Here is a 26,813-nt window from a genome sequence, read left to right on the forward strand (position 1 = left end):
CCAGCAAAGAGGAACACGTTAAAATCGCGTTATAACACATCAGATTGTACCATAATTTCTAGCTAAGTTTATAGAATGTGACATCATTGTTCTCTTCTAGACATCATTGTAGTTCTGTTTCAGTTCATATTTTTCATTGTTATTGCGAGTGTTGTGCCATTTGAACGAAAGAAGTGAACTTGACACGAATTCTATACTAAATCATAGAATAACGAGAATAGTTTTTAAGCCAAAACAATGCTAAAGCAAGCACCATCTATGAGTGTATTGCTAAAAAATTGTTACCAGATAATGAAAATGATCCTAATTTTACAACAAACAGGAAGGTCATTTACTGCCAATGCTGCAAAAATGAAAGACCCTGTCCAGTCCACACTAAGTAAATAGAACGTCACAAAAGACTGGAGTGCTGCTATGAAAAAGATTGAAAAGATATTAAGACAGAACCTTGGATGGGATACAATAATGAAAATAGCAGCTGTACTACATGGAAAGGTGTAGGAACTGAAACCACATCAGGTTACTTGTTTCAATATGTTCCACTCACGTCTTGTGAGGATGAAATAGCATTTTTTACATTTAAGAATATTCTTAGTGATAGAGGAACATTCTTTGCAATGGAGAATTTAGAAAAATATATTGTTCTGCATTGTTTTCTCGACGACAGTAGCATTACACATTGCAAAGCGCATGAGAAAGATTAATTTGAAAATAATAATTGAATTGTAATAAATGCCTATTAACAGTCTATTTCGTATTTTTAGTGCCTATATAAATGCCTATTTCAAGGATTTTTACTGCCTTTTTGTCTGTCTATTTTTTTCATTTTTAGTGCCTACAAGTCACAGCTTTACTGATAATAGATGTACTTATCAGCCAGAATCTTAATCAGATATATAATTGTCTATATGGCTTAGATACAACAGAGAGAAGGTATCAAGGAAAGATATCATTCCTAATCATAGCAGATCTTCAAAATGTCCACCATTCTAATCACAGCACAGGCGGGCTCATCTCTGCCATGAACTGTATGACTATGGAAGAAGAGAAGAGAGTTTCGAATTCCTGCACATACCTTCACAATTGATTTTCAAAAGTGGTTTCGGGTGAAATGTCTTTCAGCATACACACAGACTCTTTATACGACAGAATAACCAAAAATCAAAGGACGTGGAATCAGGTGATCTTGGTGGCCATTGTTCTCGAAATTTCACGTCCAAATAATTGAAATAATGTGCAGCATACACACAGGCAGCAACATATGAATTCAATTGTGCCTTCTCAAAATAAGATTCATGTCAATATATTCCCCATTAGAATTTTCGTAATCTCCCATTTTGAGGAATTCTGTAACTAAGCCATTTAGACAATTAATTTATATGACTTTTTGTTTGTTTATTGGTGTATAACACGATATACATGTTTAAGATACACAATAACGTGACACCTTGTGTTCAGAAAATTCCAATCACTTTGGGGTCCAAAAATAAACGAGAAAAGTTCAATATTTCTTCTATGAATGTTGGCGCATCAAGATTAATTAATAATTACCTAATGAATTCCATGCCTAGAATGATCACAGAATAAATTTTATTAACCCAGATTAGGTTGAATTATGTTTTGTTTGAATTTCTCTTAACCTTTTAATGAAACATTTAATTTTAAGCAATGTAAAAAGGTAAAAGGTAAAGGTATCCCCGTAACATGCCATGAAGGCACTTGGGGGGCATGGAGGTAGAGCCCCATGCTTTCCATGACCTCGGCACTAGAATGAGGTGGTGTGGTCGGCACCACGCTCTAACCACCTTTTACCCCCGGGAAAGACCCGGTACTCAATTTTATAGGAGGCTGAGTGAACCTCGGGGCCGTTCTGAAAGTTTGGCAACGAGAAAAAATCCTGTCACCACCTGGGATCGAACCCCGGACCTTTCAGTCCGTAGCCAGCTGCTCTACCAACTGAGCTACCCGGCCGCCCAATTTTAAGCAATGTAACATATACAATGTCACTTTAGAATTTTTCAGTCGTCTGTTTTGTAAAACAGCCCATCCTTCTGGAAGGATGTCAGCTGTACACATATGCACTCTGAACACATTAGTATTATTGGACTAACAAATTAAACTGAATTAATAATTTCATATGAAATTTAATAAAACAAAAGACATGAAGTGGCACATAACATTTAATGAACTGTCGTAACTTTTTTCTGACATCGGTGGCAGTGAATTTGTTTCTTTGCTTCTTCTTTTCTGTAACAGGATCCACAGTAAATCCAACACAAAATGCTCAATCTTGTCATATATGGTATCAAACTTCGATGTTTTAGATGGTCTACCTCTTGTTGTGGCTAGATGGCAGTTTGATTCAATAATTGCAGTGACAAATCGTCGATGGAAGGTCGAGTGGCTCAATTTACCGCCATCCTGTCTGTAGAGCTGCCAAGCATTATGCTCTGCTACATTGACGAAATGTGCAATAATGAGGAAGTACGACTTCTTACCCCTGATAGGCACTTGATAGAACAAAATATTTTGGTGAGCTCTATCGATGTCACCCATATTTTTATTGCAGCTGTGAATAACTTTGGATGTACGTATGGTATCAAAATTTGTTGCCACAATAACCATGCTGTTGTCATTATGACGTCACAGGTATCATGTCAGCGTTGCTAGATCTGCAGTCAGATGTCCCTCTAGGTTTCTTTTCCAATTCCTCTGTCTTCTGTAAATTACAATCTTTACTGATTCTGTTGACCTGAATATTTCTTAGGTGCAAGTTGTACAGGAGAGCAAATGAAGTAAATAGATTGTCAAAATAAATTCTATATGGTAGCACTTCCAGTTGCTCAACATATTATTACTTCATAACCCAGGTTCGTGTCAGCTTATCTTTCTGGTAATGCACCAGTACCTTGGTAGGATTTGAGCCACATCACATATTCAGTACTTTGTCCATCATACCAAAACTTCAACCTGTATCTAATTGGCTTGCCATGAATAAATTGCTTCACAACATGCCATCCAAAATATAGTTCCATGCTTTCATTGACTGAGTGATTTTGCATGTGAGGATAAGATCTCAGCATTTTTCATTGATCACATTCATAAAAGGACGAACCTTTCCAAATCCATTGTTCCCATCAAGTTCATTATTATTACAAACGTGAATGACATTATAAATTTGAAGCAATATCTGGATATTGCATTGGAAAGTAAAATATTATGTATAACTGTTGACATCTCCCAATACATATCTTTTCTTGGCAAGACTACATAGCCACTAAAAGGTAATATCACTAACAAGTAAGCATTTAATTTCCTCTTCAAAGCAGTTACCAAGATATTACATTCTGCAGCATACTGATTTGTGTTCTTCACTATCAGAACAACAACACTGCTATCAAAGAATAGTTCAAAGTATTCTAAAGGTGTCTCTGTGTATTTTATGGTACTCATTGCTGGCCAATTTGTAGTTGTAATTGAAAATGATTGTTTACCCAGTCATCTTTTTTAGATGGTTTAGTTTTTCACTTCACTTTGATGGCGTAGCAGTGTGTGCCAGTGTTCCTGAGGATTTGTAGATGGAAGTTTTGAAGTGGTTTCTTTGAAGTCACAGATCTTGAATCTTTTGTTGTCAAAGTCGTGGGATATGGAAGTGCTGCAATATGTAGTAAATTTGGAAAATTATGGCTAGAGAGTTGAACTGCATTGCTGGGACATTATCAATATTTGGGGCTGCTTCAGCGCCAGAATCTCCCTCTGTCCGATTGTCTGTTGAATTGATGGGTGGTAACAAAGCAACTTTCTAACCACTATCAGGTAAGTCTTCATTGCTTTGCACCATTTCAAGAATGCCATGTAATGTCACATGCTTCCTATAATAATTGTATAGGATTTAGTAATATTTTTGTGAGTTCTTATCGCGATTCTTATCATACTGTACATTTTACAGCTACAAAATTATTATTTTATTTCTATGCAATAAATAATAATATATTTATTTCACTATAATATGAAAATGTAATAAAAGCAAAAATTTACTAGTTGGATTTTCATATGGACATTAGGAAAAGTATGAAGTTGTTTATATCCTGATCAAATTATTATTATATTATTATTATTATTATTATTATTATTATTATTAGAATGACAATAGTAAAAAATAGCAATAATTATAGTAGTCAATATTCTTCAAGTCTGAAAACTAGAAAATAATAAATCATGAAAAATTCATCCATTCTACGCACAGGATCGATGTAGGACCACAGCCATATGGTTTCATTACTGAAATAACTTACGTAGCATAATAAATAATGTTACTGTTGGTTGACTGTCATGTATATGTTTACTTTATATCCTACTGTAGGCAAAAATAATAAGAAAAGAATTATCTCTAATTTTGCATATGCATAAAGCTAATGTCCTTCTGGAAGGAATATGTATAAAATCTCAGGCACAGAGGATTCGTGAACTATCCAAATGTCCTTATGAGCAGTCATTACTTTTAAGATACATTTTAGGACAGCATGTGAATAATCATTTGTACAAAAGACACATATACAAAGAAATTACACTCACCCATCTATTTGTAGGTCAGGAAGGTTATCCATTTTCAGCAAACCAAGTTTTCTGGCATTCAAAGAAAGTTATTTATGCAACAATGAATGCTAAAACTATTTTTTGATTAGTATAAGCTATTTAGATGAAATTTATGCTAGAACATCCCATTGGTAATCAAAGTAACTACATGAGAAGTGAAGATGGATGCACCTCAACACAAACCCTTCTGAAAGGACGTCAGCTCTATCTGGGTTGATCCTCCATAAACCCTATCTATGAAAACGAAAAGTTCCATTAAAGAAATGTTGAGAGTTGCAACAAAATCAAGAGAGTTCCCACTATGTAATGACGCACATTTCAGATTCTGACTGCTAATGATACAACGTGCCAACAGTGTAGTACACCAGAAATTGACTCAAATCATGATCAACAAACATAAACATTCCATTCATCTTTAAGTAAGAAACAAAACAAAATTAAGTTTGCAAAACTTCAGCGTGTTTAAACCAGGCAGTACACATCCATACACGCCTAAAATCCTCTACTTCGCATTCCTGTGGGCTACAGTGGCATAGCATTCTTTTGAAAGTATTGTAATTCCGTAACACACATGAAAAATTACGTCAGAACACAATAAAATTCCAAATTCTGTAAATTGTAATTTTGTGACTTCCACAACATTCTTCACAGCAGACATCTGTGCACTGTAAATCTACAACAAAGCGTCAAAATATGAAATTCATAATCATGTAATAGCATAGTAGTGATACGAATCTTACTGTAGGCAAGAAATGTTTTAAAAATAGTGTTACTTGCTCAATGATTATTCGAAAGGAAATAATGTAATACAATTCTCTATCTTAAAATCTTCGACATTCAATCCATTAACGAAGTTGTAGAGAGCATGGGGGACTTTCACACAAAACCACTCAAAATCTCTGCACACGAGTTCACAGTTCAAGATTCATATAAAACCCTTGCAAAATTTTCTTTACTTCTGAGGATATGTATAATACATACTCTCTAAGAATTGATTATTAAATGGCTGATAATATATTCATAAGCAGAAGCACTAAATAAATTCACGACTCTGCAACTCGCACCAAGATTCCTCCTCTACGTCATACAACCACCAGCTGTGGAAATGAGGAAGACTTGATATTTGACTGTAGTATGAAAGATTCCAAAAACTTGAAGTTCGGATTTACTGATATTCTAATTTTCTAAATACAGATATTGAAATAATTACTATCTCCTGTGAGAGTATCTCCTCATTATAAGCATAACAGCAAATGAAGGAACAAAGTGTAAAAATGTATAATATATAATTTCAAAGGCATATTGGTTCCGTTAAGTTCAATGTTAATTGAAAAATGAGTTCTATTCAGACAATACTTAACATAAAACACAATAAAACATGTTATAATAACATTTACACAGATTTAAAAACAAACGTTTTCGCCAATTTTGATTGGCATCTTCAGGTCGTGTAGGTCGAATGGAAAGATCAGTCGTGTCGCCGGCCTCATGGATTTCAAGACGTTCTTCCATTTTTTGTAAGTACTGTTTTAGAAGATTTAAATAATAGTTAAATGCTTCTAAATATTCTTTCATTCTATCCTTACAATTTACAGGATTTTTCCTGCTCTCCATAACGGCCACACGACCGACCTGTTCGTAGCATCTTCAAATCTATCTTGAAAACTGTATCTGCAATGACAGAAGAGTTTTGCTGTTTCCTTGGTTCACACACGCCTCTTTCAACACAGTGATTCTTCACACATCATGGAGGCTTTTTGCTATATTCTTTTCTCTGTTTTTAAGTGATATTACAGTTGTAACTTTGGTTTTTAACGTCATATACCAAGTGTTCACTTTTTTATAACATGTTCCATTCGACCTACACGACCTGAAGATGCCAATCAAAATTGGCGAAAACGTTTGTTTTTAAATCTGTGTAAATGTTATTATAACATGTTTTATTGTGTTTTATGTTAAGTATTGACTGAATAGAACTCATTTTTCAATTAAGTATAATATATAGTTCTAAATTTCCAGAACTTAGTTTTTCATCTGACTAGCAACTGTAAAGATATGATGTAATGGTCATTTTGAGGCATATTATTATTATTATTACTTTTTACTGGTATTACACAACTATTGTCACGAGCTCATACTGGAGGAAATTGGTGTTGAGAAGTACCAAGGCAGTGAAAATGCACATTATTATTAAATAATTTATCCTGTGAATTATTAAAGCAGGCCAGAGACAAAGTTATACAAGTAAAAATATGTTTTTAAAATAAGTCACATAAAAATCCGTTTTGCCTGTCTTTCTCAATGACACTGACTGCAGAAGCATGCGCTGTGAAACACTTAACATGGAGGGCTTAACTGTTCCTATTTAAACTCCTGAAGAAATTTTAATGGTGTATTTTCACACATTCCTAAATTATAAATAACATGACTCGCAGAAGCACATGCCAGATATAAGTTGTTTAAAATAAATAGTTTGTTTTTACAAGACAATAGTGTTCTATTGCACAGTGAAGAGAATGGGATTTGAAGAATCATATTACAGCTTTTCATCTTTCGAGAAAAAAATCGCAAATTTGTGCTTTAGGTCTCATAACTATTCACAATCTGCTTTGTGAGCTGCCAGGCAGATGGAAACAAATCTTCTTTAAAAAGGCTGCTCTTTTTGTGACTGTTATCTTTCTTTTTTACATTTGCAGAAGGCTGTTTCTCACAGAAAAAAATAAATAGTTTAATATGTATCACACTGCTAAGCAATGCACAACTATTAAAGCTAGTTTCGGGTGTACTGGAACCATTAAATTTGCCTGTAGAATGTACACAAAACAAGTGTGAAATTATGTTCTTGCTTTCAATATAAATCCCGAAAATGAGAATGGTGGGAAATCCCGTAACTTGAGTAAACTTACAGTCGCGAGAGTGGTGCAACATGAGAAATATCTTCGAGAAATTTGGCCCAGTTTTAGTCATTCCGGCACAGACAGAACGAAAAAATCGAACCCATTATAAAACAATACGAGACAAATCTAAATCATCTGTAACAGTCTTACAGAAAAGAAAGGTATCAATAAGTCTTTTTGATATTATGTTTGTAAACATAAATTTCGATTTAGCTTAATTCACAAAGGTGTCATTAAGCAGAATGCCACTTTAGTCACTGACACTATAAGATTTTGTGTCAGTTGAAGTTCTCTCATAATTCTCAAAATAAAATTGCTCACTACCTATTTATGTTCCAGAAAACAAACAAAATTAATGTTATTAATTGCGAAATTCAGTCAATTATTGTAACAATATTACTGCGTCATATTTATTTAGTTAAATGTTTCTCGTATAATGCAGACTTTTGTACTAAAAGAGAACATGTCAAGGAAGCCACAAAGTTTTGGGAAACACGTCACAGATACGACTGCAGACTGCCAGAACCTTTGCAGTGTTTTTTTAATCTAATCCTAATGTTTTCATTACATTCGCCAATTACAGATTTCACACACTTTCCGGTTAGTAATGTGCCCAAACAAGTCGACTCGTACACAAATGAAGTAAAACTCTGTTAATCCAAACATAATGATAATACATATTAGTCAAGACAAGTCTAAATATTTGTACTGCCACAATAAAAGCTGCAACGCTTTCAAATTCATCTTGTTTGAACAGCGTATTTTATATTTGAAAAATATGTCCAATTTTCACATTGAGTTGTGAGTGCAGTATAATTTAACCAAACAAACAAAGGCGCTATTCTTTCTATAGACAGGGGCTTTCAACAACTTTTCGGCAACATATACATACTGATGGCATGATTTCTTTTATTTAGTTTCTTTGGCCTTCAGTTTCAGCATTTCTCATTCTTTGTAACACTCTTCATATGAGGACAAGACTTTGAAGTGCACAATAAAGAGACAGGCTCAACAGAAAACATCTTCATCCTGGATCCAAAAGATCTGTATATCTATAGGTATTTATTTAGAAATTAATCCTACAATCATAACTTTCATAAATATCCAAAAACCCTCAAAAACTGAACTGCAAATCTTTGAGGAATTTTACGTGACTCACAGTAGGTATGATCTGGAAGGATGTCACTGAGTCTAGACACCATCCATAGCTCCACAAAGGATAAAATAAGTGAATCACTTATGAGACACTTTAGCATAAAATGCTTTTAGTGTCCACAGACGAGAGGGTGATGTTTAGTGGTACGATAAGTGGAAAGTTTAAAAAAATATATTTATCACCACTTATGGAGCATATTTCCGGAAACATTCTGAGCAAAAAATGTCATATAAACATGTGTCCTAATCTCAATATTTTCAGAGTTACACTAATTTGAAGTTGTTAGTAAAATACCCTTTTTTCTTTAGTTTTAAAGGTAAAAAATATTACAAATGGGGAATGAATTATTCAGAAATATTATTTCTTTAATTGGCTGATGTTCTGAAGCCAAAAATATGTTAATTGCTTTGTACAGATTTTGTTTTTTAATTTTTAATTCTCATGCACTTATCATAAAAATTGTTCCAAAATCATACGATTTTAAGAATTTGATTCTTTATAGTTTAATTATGCATCCTAATGTACAGTCTTAGAGAATTTACAAGAGTGGCATGATTTGTAACAATTGTGATAAATGCGTAAGAAAAATGTAATTTTGTAGATAAAAATCTAAAAAAAAAAATTCTGTACGAAGCAACTATGGAATTCACAACACATTTTTAGCTACAGAATACCAGCCAATTAAAGAAATGATACTACTGAATAGTTCATTCTTTACCTGTAACATTCTTTTACCCTTAAAACTCAAGAATAATAGTATTTTACAAACAACTTCGAATTAGTGTAATTCTGAAAACATTAAGAAAAAAAAATCTCTCTCTCTCTCTCCCCCTCCCCTCCCTCTATATATATATTAGAAAATTATTCTGTAACACCATTTGCCGACAAAACAGCAGCACAAGCAAAACTAGAAAATCTAAATGGATGAATAAGGAACAGATACACGTATAACTTATCTTGAGATTGTGCACACCATCTGTAATGAAAGATAATTAAGTTGATCTATATTTCAATCAAATTATGCACACGTTCTGTTGTTAAGGTATAGAAATACCATAAACAAATTCTATGACCATGAACAGTGGAAAAATACTGTACACATATACCATCTATTGGTGGAAGTGATGAACAGATTAATTTAGTTCACATAAACATCCCTAGACCTATATAAAAAGTTTTTCATAGACGGTGCAAAGTTACCCCTGCAGATGCAAAGTTACCCCATTTTATGATATGTGTGCTGCAATGTTATTCCAACTAACATGTAAACACAAGTAGCATGATGCTGTACCATTTATGAATTTTGATCCCTACCCTACCCAATCCTATCCGACTGGAACACATACTGTCCTTTCAAGTAGCACATACACATATCCTTCCCTTTCATGCAACATGGTTCCATGTCGTTTATGGATGTTTGGTCCCTACCATATCCTACCCTACTAGTACACATTTCCTAATCTTTCCTTAGGGAATAAAAAATTAAACAAATAAAAGACATTCAGCCAGGACTGAACCCCAGTCTTTCGCATATGATACCAGAATTCTATCCACTAGACCATAGAAAGTATCGTGAATGATAAAAATTCAATTTACACTCGACTAGTGATTATGAGGCACCATACCCATTTTCCCTTGAAACAATGAATGAACTGCATGTTAAATTTTGATTTTGACCTGAACAAGAGTCCAGCCATTTTTTTTTTTTTGGACGACTGTACATTTATTCATTATACAAACACTGGGAACACAATGAATTAGCAATTTTTCATGGACGCAACTTGTACATTTAGGTAGTTAGTGAAAGGGAATTGATGTGTTTGCATGTATGAACCAGGCAAATTCCCAACTTGCTGTATCTGTACATTATGACAGAGTTGCTGTTCAATGTATTTTGTGTCTCGTATATTACACAACTCTCTGCATACGATGACATGTCAAAACATGTTATGTTCTCCTGGAAGGAAATCCACAAATATGCGCAAAATATTTAATTTGTTTATAAACCGAAAAGGTCAAATTCTCAAGGTACAATTTCAATGACACTTCTGCAGAAAGTTACATAGTGTATAATAATTAACTCCTTTCTCACTGCTATTCAGATGATAATTTAATAGATTTATGAACTATATAACAAACAAAAATATTATCAAATGAAAGAGCGTAACTGTGGCTTTCACTACCATATCCATTGCATTCAAACTGCAATACTAACAAATAGTAACAAACTTCAAATTTCACAGCATAAATATCAATGACGAGGTGACAGACTTCTTTTACATAAGCTAAGAAAAACACTCAAAATCGGCAGTTTTAGTGGTAGGTTCTATATTAAATATTAGGAATTTCTAAGCTGAATTTATCAGTAAATTGAGTGAGAAAAAAAATGCAGCCTACAACTTACGTAAATTTTTTAAATAAAATTTTCCTACTAGAAATTACTTTTAGCCCACTGTAGCATGCACATTAATGAATATATATATATATATATATATATACAGGGTGATTCAAGAAGATTGTGTAATATTCTAGGATGTGATTTCTGACATCATTCTGATGAAAAAAGTTCATATATACATGTGTCCGATTTTGAATAATTTCGGACAAAATCACGTTTATTTCTTCTGTAACACGCATTCTTGTGAACTCTCTCTCTCTCTCTCTTTCTGGACGTCTGGGAGCTGTATGTGTTATAAAATAGCTGATAGCAGCGACACAAAATCTCGTGACATTAAGGTCACGGTTAGAGATAACTCAACACCACTATAACGTATCTACCTAGCATCCGAACAATGAAAGTTAGGGAATGCGGCACATGCAGTTCACATTCGGGCGGCTACGTGTATTGCTGCAGAAGGTGGAGTCTTTGAAAACCGGCTTTAATACAGATTTTTCAGGTAAGTAATAACGTGAACGTTCTTTAATGAATTTATAATACCATTGTTGTAAATAATTTAAATGCTTAAACCTTCATAATATCTACGTTTATGTTTAACATTCAGGAGGGCGTAACTCACTCAATTTTAAAAATGTGACATATGTTTATATGAACTTTTTTCATCAGAATGATGCCAGAAATCACATACTAGAGTATTGCACAATCTTCGTGAATCACTCTGTATATATAGATAATTTAAGAGCAACAAGAAGTAATTCTAAGCACTAGAAGGACATAGGTACCTTAGTGAGAGTAGTTCATCAGATGTAAGAGCTTTAGAAAGAGATTTTAAAATCTAATAAAATATTTAACGAAACATAGATCTCGATAAAACTGACAAAAACTGTGCAATATTTTCTGTATATGCAATTTTACCTGTCATGTGTGTTTTATGGTTATCATGGTGCAAGACTTTTGGGGCTCTACACAGTATCAAAAAAGCAAAAACATCCAAATTAATGGAGCTACAAATGAGCTCCATCATAAAGGAAGGTTAAGACTTCCCTCATGGAGTTGATATGTATGGACGTATTTATATACATCTATGACATGGTGCAAAAACCAAAAAATCTCACACCAATTTCACCTCTTAAAATTTAACACCTATATTGCAACTAAAATAATAATAATAATAATAATAATAATAATAATAATAATAATAATAATAATAATAATAATAATAATAATAATATCATCAATAATAATAATAGTAATAATAATAATAATAATAATAATAATAATAATAATAATAATAATAATAATTTTTTATTCGGAAATATGACATATCTTTCTCGTTACTACATCTTAGTAGTATTAATTCTGCTAATACCATAATACCATCAACATATTGCCAACTTAAATGATGACTAGAGAACACAAAGTTTGGGTATTTCCTCAACTGTGCCAAAATACAAAAATCATGCCATATGTTTGGAATGCTGCCGAACAGAAATAGTTTTTGGATATAAAGAGAAGGTTGAAGGAAGCTTGACTCAATGGATCAAGTTATACTGACAGTGCACTCCGAAAATCTCTCACCTGCACAGTTTTCTATCAGAAGTTTCAGGGTTCGATGCCTATACACCTAGGATGTTACTGACTCGTAAATATTAGTGATCAATAATTCGCTTCTACACTGAAAATACACGTGTCAGCAACAAAGGAACTCATATGAATGGACTCCAAGTTTTATATTTTGTGGGATTAACATAGTTTTACTCCATTAAAAATAACTAGCTGTCCTCAGTTTTGGAAACTCAACATCCTCTACAGTCCAGACTAAATTACTTCGTCTATCAGCAATTCTTGGTATTTTGGACCTGAAAGAAGAGCGTTTCCTCATTGCTTCTCATCGTGAGGCCTTGAACACCCAGGGAATGCAATAGGACCACCAACCTCACATTTGTAAAGCTCATCGATTGCAGATGGTTGGCCCTGCTGTGGGGGCTGACCTCCAGGGTTGGTTGGTGTATTTGTGCCCACATTATTATTAACAGCATTAGCGGCAGTGTTCTGATTAGTAGCTGCTGCAGTGTTATTTGAAGCATTAGGACCGGTCCTCCCATATTTTTCGTGTATGCTACGGTGCCTCTTAAGAGCAAAACGGTCAGAGAATCCAACATCACAAATGTCACAACGGTGCGGTTTTTCGCCTGTGTGGACTTTGGCGTGATTTTTGAGATGCGTAGCCTGGTTAAATGCTGAACCGCAAACGTCACATCTGTAAGGTTTTTCGCCCGTGTGTATTCGCCTGTGGTTCCAAAGTGTCGAATGTCTCGCGAACGTCTTGTCGCAGACTTCGCATTGGTAGGGTCGCTCCCCTGAGTGGATCCGTTCGTGGTTTTTCAAGTGCGGACTCTGCGAGAATTGCATCGCACAGACAGAGCATTTATACGGTTTCTCACCTGTGTGCACCCTCGAATGGTTCTTTAAATACGCTGCCTTTGCAAATGCCAATCCACAGGTACCGCATTTAAATGGTTTGTCACCTGAGTGGAGACGTTTGTGACTCCAGAGGCTGCTATATCTAGAGAAAGTCCCATCGCACACATTGCAATGAAAAGGTTTGTCAACACCAGACGTGTTATTTCTCGAACCACCAATAAAAATGATCCCAGACCCATTACATTTATGGCATTTTGTAACGCTGGCAACTCCACGACGCTTGACTGGGTGGTGGCCCGGTTTTATGCCTCCACCTGCCGTACCTCCAGCCATGGTGCCCCCCGCACCCCCCTCGCCACTGCTGGCCCCACCACCTCCACTGAAACTTGCTGCAGTAGCTCCTGCATTCCCAGGATTTGCCCCTGCAGCATTCATTTCCTGACAACTCTCACACTTCACAAACTTGCCACTGCCCTTCTTGCCTTTTCCCCCATCGTTATGGTGCTGGCAGTTCAGTTCCACACCACATGAATCACAGCATTTCTGGTGATTGTGAGTCTGCTGCGACTGGCTGTTCTTACCGTGCATGCCATTCTTGTGGCTCTTGAGCTCACCGGCGAGATTGAAGCATGCTCCACAGATATCACATGTGTACTGCCTTTCATTCGTAGATGCTGCCTGATTGTTCTGTGTCGCTGTCATCACGTTTGCAGTATTATGAATCCTCTTGTGGTGGTTCAGAAGTGACAAATGACCAAATACGAGACCACAAACATCACATTTGAATGTTGCTGTCGATGCTGCTGCTGCCAAGGACATCTGATTCACAAGAGCATAGTTATAACCAAATGGCTGAGCTACATCAAACCTATAACATCCTTTGTCATCACCTGTGATCCCCCCAACAGGAACACCTGCTGTGGAGTTCTGTTGATGGACTTTCTGCAACATGTTGACATTGTAACAAAATGGAAAGTCGGAGGCAGTAGCATTATTTGCAGCTTTTTCTTGCTCTTTACTTTTATCTGTTGCATACATCTGTTGATTTGTGGACTGGGGTGGTGGTTGTTGCTGCTGCTGTTGCTGCTGCTGTTGTTGTTGCTGCTGCTGCTGTTGTTGCTGCTGCTGCTGTTGCTGCTGCTGCATTGTTGACGGGTCGAACATGTTCGATTCTGTCTTGCAATTGATTTGTGTTGTTGTGGTGGTGTTCGCTGACTCCAGACAGCTCGTGTTGTAACGAGATGACGGATGTTCAGTTTGTGTGAACCTGTAGGAATGAAACAATCGGTGGGGGAAAGGGAAGACAATTCCCCCGAGACAATTATTGTTCTTCAACTTGATTTAGGGAGACAGACTTATGTAACTCATGTTACATCCTTCATAAAATACTGGGTCAAAGTTCTGCTGTGATGAAAGATAAAGGCACAGTGAATCATTTATACACCATTAAAAATTATACTTCGTCCATTTTAGGTATCACTCACTACTCCTTACCTTATCTTTTACTGCAAACTTGAGAAATACCTGTCTTTATGCAACAGCAACTGCAACTTTATCTTGTCTCCACTACTATAAGAGCTTATGAAATATAAAACAAGGACATAGCAATGCTAACAATGTATCAAGTAATGTACTACTATTTGCCGCCTTACATATTTCTTGCTGTCAAAAATTGCTATTACTATGGAATATGTGCAAGAAATACTGTATTTTCACAAGAAAAATATACAACAGTTGTCTATCTTCTTAATAAGTATGAGAAACCAGGTATTTCCATTCAAGTGCTTAATAATTCTACATTTAACTTTCTAAACAAAATATAAAAAACTTATAGAAATGTACTGCCTTATGTAATACCATTTTACTGATTAATTGATCTGCAACATATTCAAACTATGGTCAACATTACACTAAAAGAATTTATTATACTCTACATATATGAAGTTTAATTCGTGTTTATTTTTCTCTATGCTAATTTGCCACAATATGTGAGAAGACTAAGAAAACATGCTTTGATGGGAAATGAAAAAAATGTTATTTTATGAATATGATGATGATGATGATGATGATGACGACGACAATGACGACGACGACGATGGAGTATACTCAAGAGACATGTGTAATGGATTTCTTATTTTAATTCACTGTTAAATCTATTAGAATCTTTCATCAATGAATTCTTGTGACATAAGAGATTTTTATTCAATTTAAAAAGGACTTGAAATAAATGAGCGGGAAATTTATATAAAAACTCAAATATTATTTTGTACGCATTCATAGGTATAGGACAGTCTGTACACTGAGAATATTATGGACATGCAGAAGTTTTGAGTTTCAGTGGAACTATTAAAACTTCTATTACAATATTTCAACAAAAGTGAAGGAAATTAATGTCTCATTACGCATCTGATCAGCATTATCTCTTATCCAAGTCAATCAAATAAATCGTATTCATCTGTAAATAGTGCACATTTGCTACAATTACACTATGAACATACCAGATTTTAAATTTCATTATCTATTCTAACTTCAAATTTAACTCTTGTAGTCTAAAATGATATTTGCACTTTAGGTCACATTATGTACTGTAATTACAATTTATAAAAAATTTGAGTGTTTGTGTTTAAAAAGTTTCCATTAATTAAATTGCATCTTCACTTGCAAGTTTGATGAAGTTAATTAATATTTACACAACAATACATTCTATTATTGACAATAAATAAAGTGAAAACATAACGACTGTACAATATTAGTTTCACGAAAGTTGTGATGACCTCCAATGAATTTTTTTATGAGTTTGATGACCAAGCAATGCAATTATCTCATCAGTGAATTAAAATAAAATTTGCCAAAAACCACTAGCATTCATGGAAGAGAGAGAAAAAAAAACAAGAGAAATAATGATTACAACATTAATGGTACAGACTCAGACATGACATTAGTACAGGAGACTCAATGGCATGAAACTGAATGATTACATTTTTAGAACAGATTCGAAAGGAATAAAATATGATTACAACATTATTAGAACATAACCAAAGACACAAGATATGATATTTAAGACATTATTGAAAGAGACTAGAAAACACGAGACATGACTATTAAGACATTATTGGAACACTCATGAGACAACGATTAAGATATTATTGGAACAGTCTCATAAGACGTGATGATCGAGACATTTGTGACAGACTCAAAGAAACGAGACACTATAATTAAGACATTAATGAAACAGACTCAAAGACACGAAAAATGATAAATTATTGTTGGAACAGATACAAATTTACAAGACAAGATAATTAAGACACTATTGGAACAGTCCCAAAGAGAAGAGACATGACAATTAAGACATTGGAAGATAATCAAAAACACGAGACATGATGATTAAGACATAATTGGAACATTTGAAAAACATAACCAAAACATTATTACAACACTCTGAAAGACATGAGACATGAAGATTACTACATTTTTAAACGGATTCAAAAGACAAAACATACTAAGGCACTGTTAGAACAAACTCAAAGAAACGAAACATGATAATTAAGACATAATTTTGTCACGCTCAAAGATATGAGACATGATGATTAAGACATTATTGGAACAGACTAAAAGAAATGAGACACACAATGAAGACATTATTTTAAGTGACTCAAAAACACGAGACATGATGATTAAGACATTATTGCAACACACTCAAAGATACGAGAAATAATGAAGAAACATTCGTAACAGACTCAAAGACACGAGACATGATAATTACGACATTACTAGAACAGATTCAAAGACACGAGACAAAACTAAGGCATTACAGACTCAAAGACACGAGATATGATGCTTGAAACTTCAATAGAAGAGGCTCAAAGACACGAGACATGATAATTAAGATATTACTGGAACAGACTCAAAAGCTTGATGATGATTATAACATTTCAACAAACTCAAAATTTACAAAATATGATTGCATCATTATTGGAACAAACTCAAAAGATTAAGTCCTAACAGAAATTAATCAGATTACAATGCACTGCACAAAATTAGGATTCGTAAATAATTTCATGTTCTAAAATATTAAAAGCAAAATATAGCTTTCAGAAGTGGGTATGATGCAAGTGTCTTAACTTTTGCTCGTTAGTCAAAAATACTTCATATCCTTCAGATATTCATGAAGTAACCATATTAATTGACATTTAAATTATGTATCTAATTTCTCATGAAACGAAATCTAATGAATTATGTTGTATGAAATGACGGAGTAAATCATAAATGCTGATAAGTTAAGTGTATTTCTGAAATCTAACAAAACTCAACATCAGTTAAATATACTATGCATAAAGTAAAATGGCTATAACTTTTCTTCCTCACAACACAGAGGAGAAAGTGAAATTTTTGCAGAATGTCCAGTTTGAAATGGAAGCAGTTTTTCTCAGCATCTGTAAAGTAAAAATGGTAATTTTCGTATGCCTATCCAAAATCTTTTCTAGTACTTAAAATATTCCAAATATTTTATTTATATTCATGGGGAATTTTCCATATTTGTGAATAATGGAATTTTATTATAAAATTCGAATAATGTATTTTAATGAAGCATGGGTTATTTGCTAAACTGCCTCTAATAATTCCTTTCCAATATATCTCTTACATCAAAAGCAGTCCTAAATAGCAATGCAAATATAATATAAATATGTTTAATATGAAGTCATCATTAAGTTATTCTTAAAGCAGTGATGTGTCACGAACTTAATTAAAATACATTAGACAACGCACTAATTTCCAAGTGTTTGAAAAGAAATTTAGTGAATATTTTCTATATTTTCATTATTTCTTTACAGCGTGTCAATCCACAAAATCAGAATGAAATGGTACTACATATCAACTTTGTCAGAAACTTTCACTCAGATCAAAAAGGCATTTTACACCTGCACGTTAGAAAAGAAAACAACAGGTCATCCACATTGAGTCTCAAACCTACTTACAATTCTGAACTAATACGCAATCTGAACCTAAAGGCATTTAAATTCTTGTTGCTTCTAATTAGAACATTACTGGCAAACACAATTTCACTGCAATTACAATAACATACGACTACCAAATGAAATAATTTTGATATCTGGAACGCACAAAAGAAATAATTTATTTCTGTTCTATAATCATCAGTTTGTTATTTCATATCCTGTACAAATCTATTACAGAAATAAGTGATTTAAAACTAAAACTGTATTGCTAGTCAGTTGTGTGATCTGTTGCCATTGCATCATCTTACACTATCTCGTTTGGTTAAGTTAAAAACTAGATATCATAACATTTGTGCTACTTGTACACATTGTGCTGAATATCTATTGATTTAATTATTATTATTAAAATAATTCTGACACATTTAAGTTCCATATAAATTCCAAATGTCTTTAAAATTATGTGCAAAACAGAGCAGCTATAACAGAAGTGATTGTAGGAAATAGTACTAAATTCTATCTTCTTAGAAATACAAAATAATTTGGCGAGATATTAGAGTACATACTTTGTGACATTATTTAAACCGCGTAATATACTTGTAATAATCATGTAACATATATTAATACCTAGCAAAACATCAATACAATTCTGATACGGGTATTTAACATTTAACTATCATTATTGATGTGGATGGTCCAGTCATTGTTCACTTTCTAAGAAGGAAGTGTTTATTGTACTATTTAATGTTACTTTCTCACCATGCGAAATGTAGACGAAGTAATGCCATGCTGCAAAAAATCAGTTTCGATAATTTGTTGAAAACAATATTTCTATCACCACCATAAATGCATGCACGTACAAGAATACTGCCTTTACATCCTTGCCTTCAAACAGTACAACATTTGTATACTATAATGACTCATACATAAGTGCTATACATAATGATTTGAATAAATCGTAATTCATAATATAAATAAGAGTGCAAAAAAAAAAAAAAGAGAGATTTAAAGCAACCCCTGTGCTTTTGGGACTACTGAACCTGTAGATGTTAGAATGTGAACATTTATTTTTTCCCCTGTAACTGCATGTGTCCCTTTAATCTTCTGTTTGCTCTATGTTGTCTTAAGGTCTGCTAATTTGTATGTCTAGTACAGGTTCACAATCTTACTGAGATCAGAATGGTTCAAGTGTCCCAAATTTTGAAAAGTGTATATGTAGATGTACACAATTTGACTTGGAAAATGGTTGCTCTCCTGTAGCATGAATTTGTTAGTGTCGTTCGTGTTAATGCGAGATTCACACAGGAAAATATTCAGCATCGAGGTCCGAGTATGAAGACAAGTTGTAGCAGTGATGTATCTGTATGTCACGAAACAACATATTCCCTATGAAGCCTTTATGGCTTAGCAATAGAGCTCTTTCTTCCCATTTCGAATCTATGTAAAACACACGCGTGTAAACACAGCGCACACAATGAATCCCGAACTATTCCAAGGTGGGACTTAGTTTCTGAACAGCAACCAATTTCCATGTTAAAGGATGTACGTCTACAGAGGTATATGTAGATGCACGACTACAGAGAAATTTTTTTTCCCTACCCGAGGGGAATTCACTTCCTTGTCTAGCAGACGAGAACATTGTATTTCACGCCACATCGAAGCAGTAACAGGTAGGGCAGGAAAACAGCTCTTTTTCATGTGTTATTCATAGACTAATTCTCACAACATGGAAACAATATGAGGCAAACAGCTGTTTTGCACATGTTACTCTTTCTGATAACACTCTGTAACACCCATTTACAAAAGTTCACTCTGCTATCAGGATCACCCGGTTGCAATTCATGCACTTTGCACTGTTTTGTAAGGCTTCAATTTAAGTAACTATGTAGTGACTCCTGCTAATGATTTACTGCGTGACCACATTAACAAAACAAGCAGAAAATATGTGAAATAACACCCACGATTAACAAGGTTCGTGGGTGGGGTTGAGAAATGGAAAGCATATGTCTTGTATGAGTTTGACGATTGTGTACAGTGTGTACAAATACTCTTCCTTCTAACATGTGACACCTGCTTGTTACTATTATGAAAGCTTCAAAAGAGAAATGACACATACAATTGGACCCACTATTCACAATGCAGGCTGGAAAATAATCAGAAATATACTAAAATATTTTCATAAACAAAAGTCAACTGGAAAATTGAAGTAGCCCAATGAACATTTCAAAAAACTGCACTGCCGTTACAGGAAAGTCTCAAGCCAAAATTTGTAAAATAAGAAAAGGGTCTAAATTAGCAAATATTCGTGATAATACACTGATGTCTACAGGCAAATGAGCTCTAAGAAAACTGAAGTCCTTGAATTCGACTTACAGTACGTGTGATTTGGCAAAATATTCAAAATTATTATGCCATAAAAAATGTCCCAACATAAAAAAAAAGAAAAAAAAAAAAGAAAAGTATGCTACCGAACAAAAAACACAGGAACACCACCAAACCAAGAAATTTTCTTTTCGTTTTAATTTGTAGCTATGACTTAGACAACAGTTATATCCTTATTGAAACAAAATACAAGACCAACTTTAAATTAATAGTCCTAAACAACCTTGTGTGCAAGTGAAAAGGGATGGAATAAATATTTTGAAGAATTAAAACGCAAAAAGAATAACGCGAATTTTATCTTTATGCTAACAACTTTTGACATTACATGAACTCTATATCAATGAAGTGTCAGTATCTGAGAACTAAATTATTTCCAGAGAAAATATAGTCCACTTTAAAAAGGAGCCCGTAAAGAGAAATTTCACTGTACTATGTTTTGCAAGAATTGCTTTACTAGCCGTCTGACTATATCATTTTCTCATTAGAATGATGGGTCGCTATCTAGCTCTCAAGGGATGACAGAGTGATTATTTCTTATAGGTCTGTAAAGTCACTTCGCTTCATTTCATATTACTTCTGCAAGCAGTGGAAGGTTCTTGACTGACAGCACTCTGCTTCCCCTCTCCAGATTTAAACTTAAGTTGAGTAATACAGGGACATCATTTTATTTTTACTAACATTTTTAATATTAACCTGGCTATACCTTTGGATTAACGGTTGAGAACTGGGAACACCATTTGCTAACCCCTTCCAGGACTGGAGTTTGATGATACTGGCGTAAAATACAAACAAATCACTTTCCTACATATAGGAGGGAAGAAAAGTAGTTCATCCATTTACTTAAACCAGGAAATATCGCAATTTTGAGTTTGATAATTTTCATTAGGTTTTTATTTAATCAAAATACAGTACCGTATTAACAATAAGTGTTTTTACTCACGAACTGAGTTATCCATGCGAACGTATTCATTATACAGTGTATATTATACTGTCTAAAGCACATTAGCGTACAATATAGAGAATGAAGTTAAACTGAAAAATAATCGTAATATGGATATTTAAACACATTTTTTAAAATGGTGACCGTTCATTTTGATATATGCTTCAGTTCTTTTGTGCATATTATCGCACTATAAACTATTTTATCTAATTCCAATTACCAGTTTCGTCCTTCGTACTAGTAACTCATGTTGAAACAATTCTGTACCTACTCTATAAAAGAGTGCCTTACGTACTGTAAATTCAATCTTCACTTCTATCCGACCTGCACAGATAAAATTACTCAGACATGCTATCTACTATCCGTCCAAGTGGTATGTTGCAGGATCGTAGAAAGGGGGAAATCACGTGACAGTTAATTACTTAACAAGGCCTTTTATTTAAGTTATTTTAAACAGTTGTATAATATTACGTACACGTCCAATTCCTAATAGAAATTAATGTTTTCAGAAAAGAGCTTAGCTTTTACAGAGGGGCGAGCAGAAGCAGGTGGGGAAAATCGTGATGCGACATAGGCAAACGGACGACAGTAACTGTGCGAAAATATGATTCATTATTGAAAGCTCTTTCATCACTGGAAAACGCGAACATATTTCTGGAACGTACAATACTCACTAACTCAGTATGTTTACTATATGCGGCCTTGGTTCTGTGTGGAGGACAGCTGGAACGTCATTAGTTTAGTAGAAGGGGTGAGTGAAGTACATTAAAAAACTCAGATACAATAAAAATTGAAGTAAAAATAAAACGATGTCCCTGTAGACACACCAACCTCCTGCAGTAAACTTCTGACAATTCCACCACAAATTTTCAAACCTAACACCAATATCGTCTAAATTTTCTTCATTGAGAACTCTGTGGTATGGCAGAAATCGGTCTCCCTCTAATTTCTTAACTATATCCCCCAACACTAGATGGATTTGAAACTGCATAATCTGGGTTTTTACAAAATTTTTGTATATTAAAAACTCACGGTTTTAACATGTATCTTTTATGAGCCACGTGAACCTGACTGGATTGTACCTTGTCAAAATATAGGGTGAAGGACAAGCATACAGTATATCAATAATACGTGGAAAACCAGCTGTTTGCCTACTAGACTGCCTTATATTGCTGAGAATTAGTCTATGAATAGTCCTGCCTGCATACCTGTCAGCCTATTATTGCTTCCGTGTGGTGGGAATCACAGCATTCTGGTCCTCTAAACAGAAGAGTCAATTCCCCATGGGTAGGGGGAAAAAAAACCTCTGTATATGATTACTAAAGTCCAAAGGTTCAGCCCCTAATCTAGTCCACAAGCTGTGGGAGAGGGTAGCATTAGGTTAGCTTACTGCTGCACCATGCACCAGGTAGGGTAAAAGTGCCTAGTTCCGTGATACCCCTAATCCCATGATAAAATTTCAATTGACTGCCATGGAGTTGTGGTCTCTGACTTTTAAGTTTTTGAAATACCTAACAGATGCCAGGAGACGTCTTCTTTTCAATTCTATTGACTACCACCCTTTTGAATAGAAGCAGTCGATTGCAGAAGCTTTTGTTCAGTGAAAGGTGGTTGACCAGTAAGTTTTTCTTTCTCTTGTGACCACTTCTGAAGAAACATTTTATATTTGAGGTAAGAATTAATATAGCATTATAAAAATGATATATTACTGTAGATTATAGTCAGCTGAATCAATGTGTATGATTGTTTAAATATTATGAGACAATAACAATGCTACAGGAGCTTTCCCATTTTCGGATTTATTTTCATATTTCTCTTTCCTGGCTCACTCGATCAGTGATGCCAATGTTAAATTGTGAAAATTAATGTCTATGAAAGAAAATAATTCATGTAAATAATAATAGAAATAAGTTATAGAAAACATAAATTATAATTATAATAAAATAATAGGGCATATAGTTAACTTAATTACTGCTGTTGTTAGGAATATAAATAATGAGAAATAATTGTGTTATAATTCAATTTATTCAAATTTAATTTTGTATTGAATTTAACTTTCAGTTTATTTTGTTTATAATGTATTAATATGTAATATGTATTCCTGTAGTTAAAGTATTTTCTATGAAATTTGTCACTTAGGCCCTTCTTCTATGTTGTAATTTCTTGTTTAATCCATATCAAAACAATATACCGTGACTTTAATGTATTTTTCCAAATACGCTTTTGTTTTGTGAGCAGTTAATGAGGATTATTTTAGTATCACGAAATTAGGATATCACTCACGGAATTAGGAAACCACTATCACGGAATTTGGATCCCTGTCACGGATTTAGGAGCCACTGTATAACAATGAAGAATCATATATTATATACCAAACTTGTGAAAATGTTGACACTTAATATTGTAAAAACTGCAGCTAAGGGTCCAAATAACGTCATTTAGGTGTTATTTGAAAATTGTTATTACAATTTTGACATAAATATAGAATTTATTAAATATGTCACGGAATTAGGCAACTTTACCCTACATACAGTCAACTCACAACAACACTCATGCAGTAGAACCTGTCAAGCTCCAGGCAACAGTCTCTCAGAATTTGTCCGTGTGTGATTACACGATTAATAAAGACAGTGAGTGATAAACAAATGAACAATGTTACTCAATGTATCGTTGTTCAGAGAACAATTCATAAGCAGTTGCACAGATGAACTAACATTTAAACTGTATAAATGAACAGTAATAAGTACATTGTCACAATTTTCTGGAAATAAAAAATTATTTTGTTCAAAGAACATATATACAGTACATAGGTGGGATACAAAGGTAGTAATTATATTATTTACATTTTACAACTGTCTACATCAGTGGTCGTCAGCACTCGCTGAAATGGGTAAAGGGTATTCGGTGCAACATCATATGCTCCGTCGTGCAGCAGGCAGAGAGAGCATACTCGCCAGCAGCTACGGATGCACCATAGTGCAGTCTCTTATCTGTGGGTAAGAGACGCTAGCCCGAGGGAGCTCTGTGCTGATGACCACTGGTCTACATCTTCAATTATTTACATATTACATTATATAGATTTTACACCACTGGATTCTTTTCAAGATTGTTTAATTTATATCTTCTTCCAATGGGGAGACTATAGCGATGTCCTGTTTTCCACTACAATCAGTACTTCAGTGAATTACGATGTACATTCTCAATGTTTGGAAGGAAAAATTTCTGTGGTGCTCACTCAGTGACTGTATCGTGAAAAGAAGCATTCCAAATCACAGGACATAATAGCAGCATATCTAAATTAAGAGATGTCACTTTCACATGTTACATTCCTTGAAGTTTGTGTTTGTTGAACCAGTAAACATATCTCGTAGACCAGCGTTTCTCAAACTTTTTTGAAGTGGGGACCACTTTTTTAATTCAAAACAGTTCCGCGGACCACCTTACTCTTGTTCCCTTCGAAAGCAAATTTATCATTTTTGTAGCATATTTTAATAACAGTATACCTATATTTTAAAATATAATTAATTAAAATTAATTTATTTCAATTAATTTTATATTAGTATTAACTAATTAAGTTAATGTTAATAGAAGAAAATTAATTTTCTTTTTTTTAATAATTCAAGGCTGTTAGAGTTTGGACAATCTTTAACTTATTAATTAACAAAATAAATAAATGTTTGTACTCACATTAATAATTCTACAGGTTTACATTTTACATTTGCGTGTTTCGTCTCCAAGTGTCGTTTCAATTTCGTGGGTTTCATACACTCGTCTGAAAGCACTTCGTAACAAACAATGCACAGAGGTTTTGGTTCACTCTTGTTGCCACACCGAGTAAATCCAAGTTCCAAATAACTCTTGTAATATTTACGAAAATATTTTTTCTTTGAATTAGATATTTCTTTAATGGCACTAGAATCACTGATATTAATATCATCACACACTGCTTCTGAACTATTAGTACTGTCTAAGTGAAGCCTATCATCACGTTCCTTTCTTTTCAAAGATCCGAATCAAAGCCAGTTTTCTATTATGTGTAATGGGCACTATTTAACAGAGACATAGACAACTACTAGCGTGTACCACATAAGGATTTCAAACAAGTAACTGCTAACAGGCAAGCGACGAATCAACAATGCACAGAATTTGTTATAAGTTACTTGTGGTTGGCTACAAAAAAATTATAATTAGAAAAGTATTGTAATTTGAATTTCTGGATCTCATTCATCTGGATTTTAAAATAGGCAGAGTCTAAAATTTCTTATATCGTTATCTGGAAAAACAGAAGTGAAAAAATTAATCCAGAAACATGCCCGATTTTCACAAGTAAATATGCAATTTGGCACGTCCTATTATTGGTGTACAACATACAGTGTGTGACCATTTCAGTGTGCAGACTGGTTGTCGGCAAAACTATTAAGAAAGTCATAAATGCATGAAAAGATTCGGAACTTTGGTCCTCTGTTATGAATTTGGGAGGTCCCTGGCTGGGTTACAGGTACGGGATGTGCAGGGAAAAATGGCGAGAAACACCACGTTCATAGTGCTTTAAATCCCTCTTTTGTTGCTGAGAGTAGAGTGGGAATTCGGTAGACAAGTAGGGTAATAAATTTAATAAAATGTTAGTACTGGGAGAAAAAGTGAAAGGTGATTACCACGTGTCATTTCCAAACTATAAGATTTTCAGCTATAGTGTGATATGCAATTCATTTGAATTTTATTTTTTCTTCTGTCTTTTTTGAAGGACCACAAGGGCAGACCTCGAGGACCACAGGTGGTCCGCAGACCATAGTTTGAGAAACGCTGTCGTAGACCATTACTGCATATCCACAACTGTTCTTGAGTGTGGTAATAAAAAGTTTGTGAGAATAATTGGTCCACTAGGTAACCATTAATTTATCATGCACTGACAAATCCTATGAGAGTGACCTGGTTGCCTGGAGCTTCAGGTCCTACTTCATTAGTGTTGTGAGTTGACTGTACACTATGTGTCTGATGTCACAGCAGTAAACATACATAATGTTACCCCTTCCAACATGCTGCGGAGTAGATTAGGGGCTGAACCTTC

The 26,813-nt window shown here is 34.2% G+C and overlaps 1 protein-coding gene across 1 annotated transcript in view; it reads right to left on the reverse strand.

Annotated features, from left to right (window-relative positions):
• The window catches only part of LOC138708083 (transcription factor Clamp-like), a 58,214-nt gene that overhangs the window by 13,758 nt on the left and 17,643 nt on the right, over positions 1-26,813 (reverse strand). Inside the window, exon 4 of the mRNA XM_069838239.1 lies at positions 1-14,738. This exon is cut by the window's left edge and continues 13,758 nt beyond it. Within this exon, the coding sequence (XP_069694340.1) occupies positions 12,926-14,738 (1,813 nt within the window). The 3' untranslated portion in view covers positions 1-12,925. The remainder of the gene's footprint in view (positions 14,739-26,813) is intronic.

The sequence above is a fragment of the Periplaneta americana genome, chromosome 10, assembly GCF_040183065.1.
Source record: "Periplaneta americana isolate PAMFEO1 chromosome 10, P.americana_PAMFEO1_priV1, whole genome shotgun sequence".
In the NCBI taxonomy this organism is placed as follows: Eukaryota; Metazoa; Arthropoda; class Insecta; order Blattodea; family Blattidae; genus Periplaneta; species Periplaneta americana.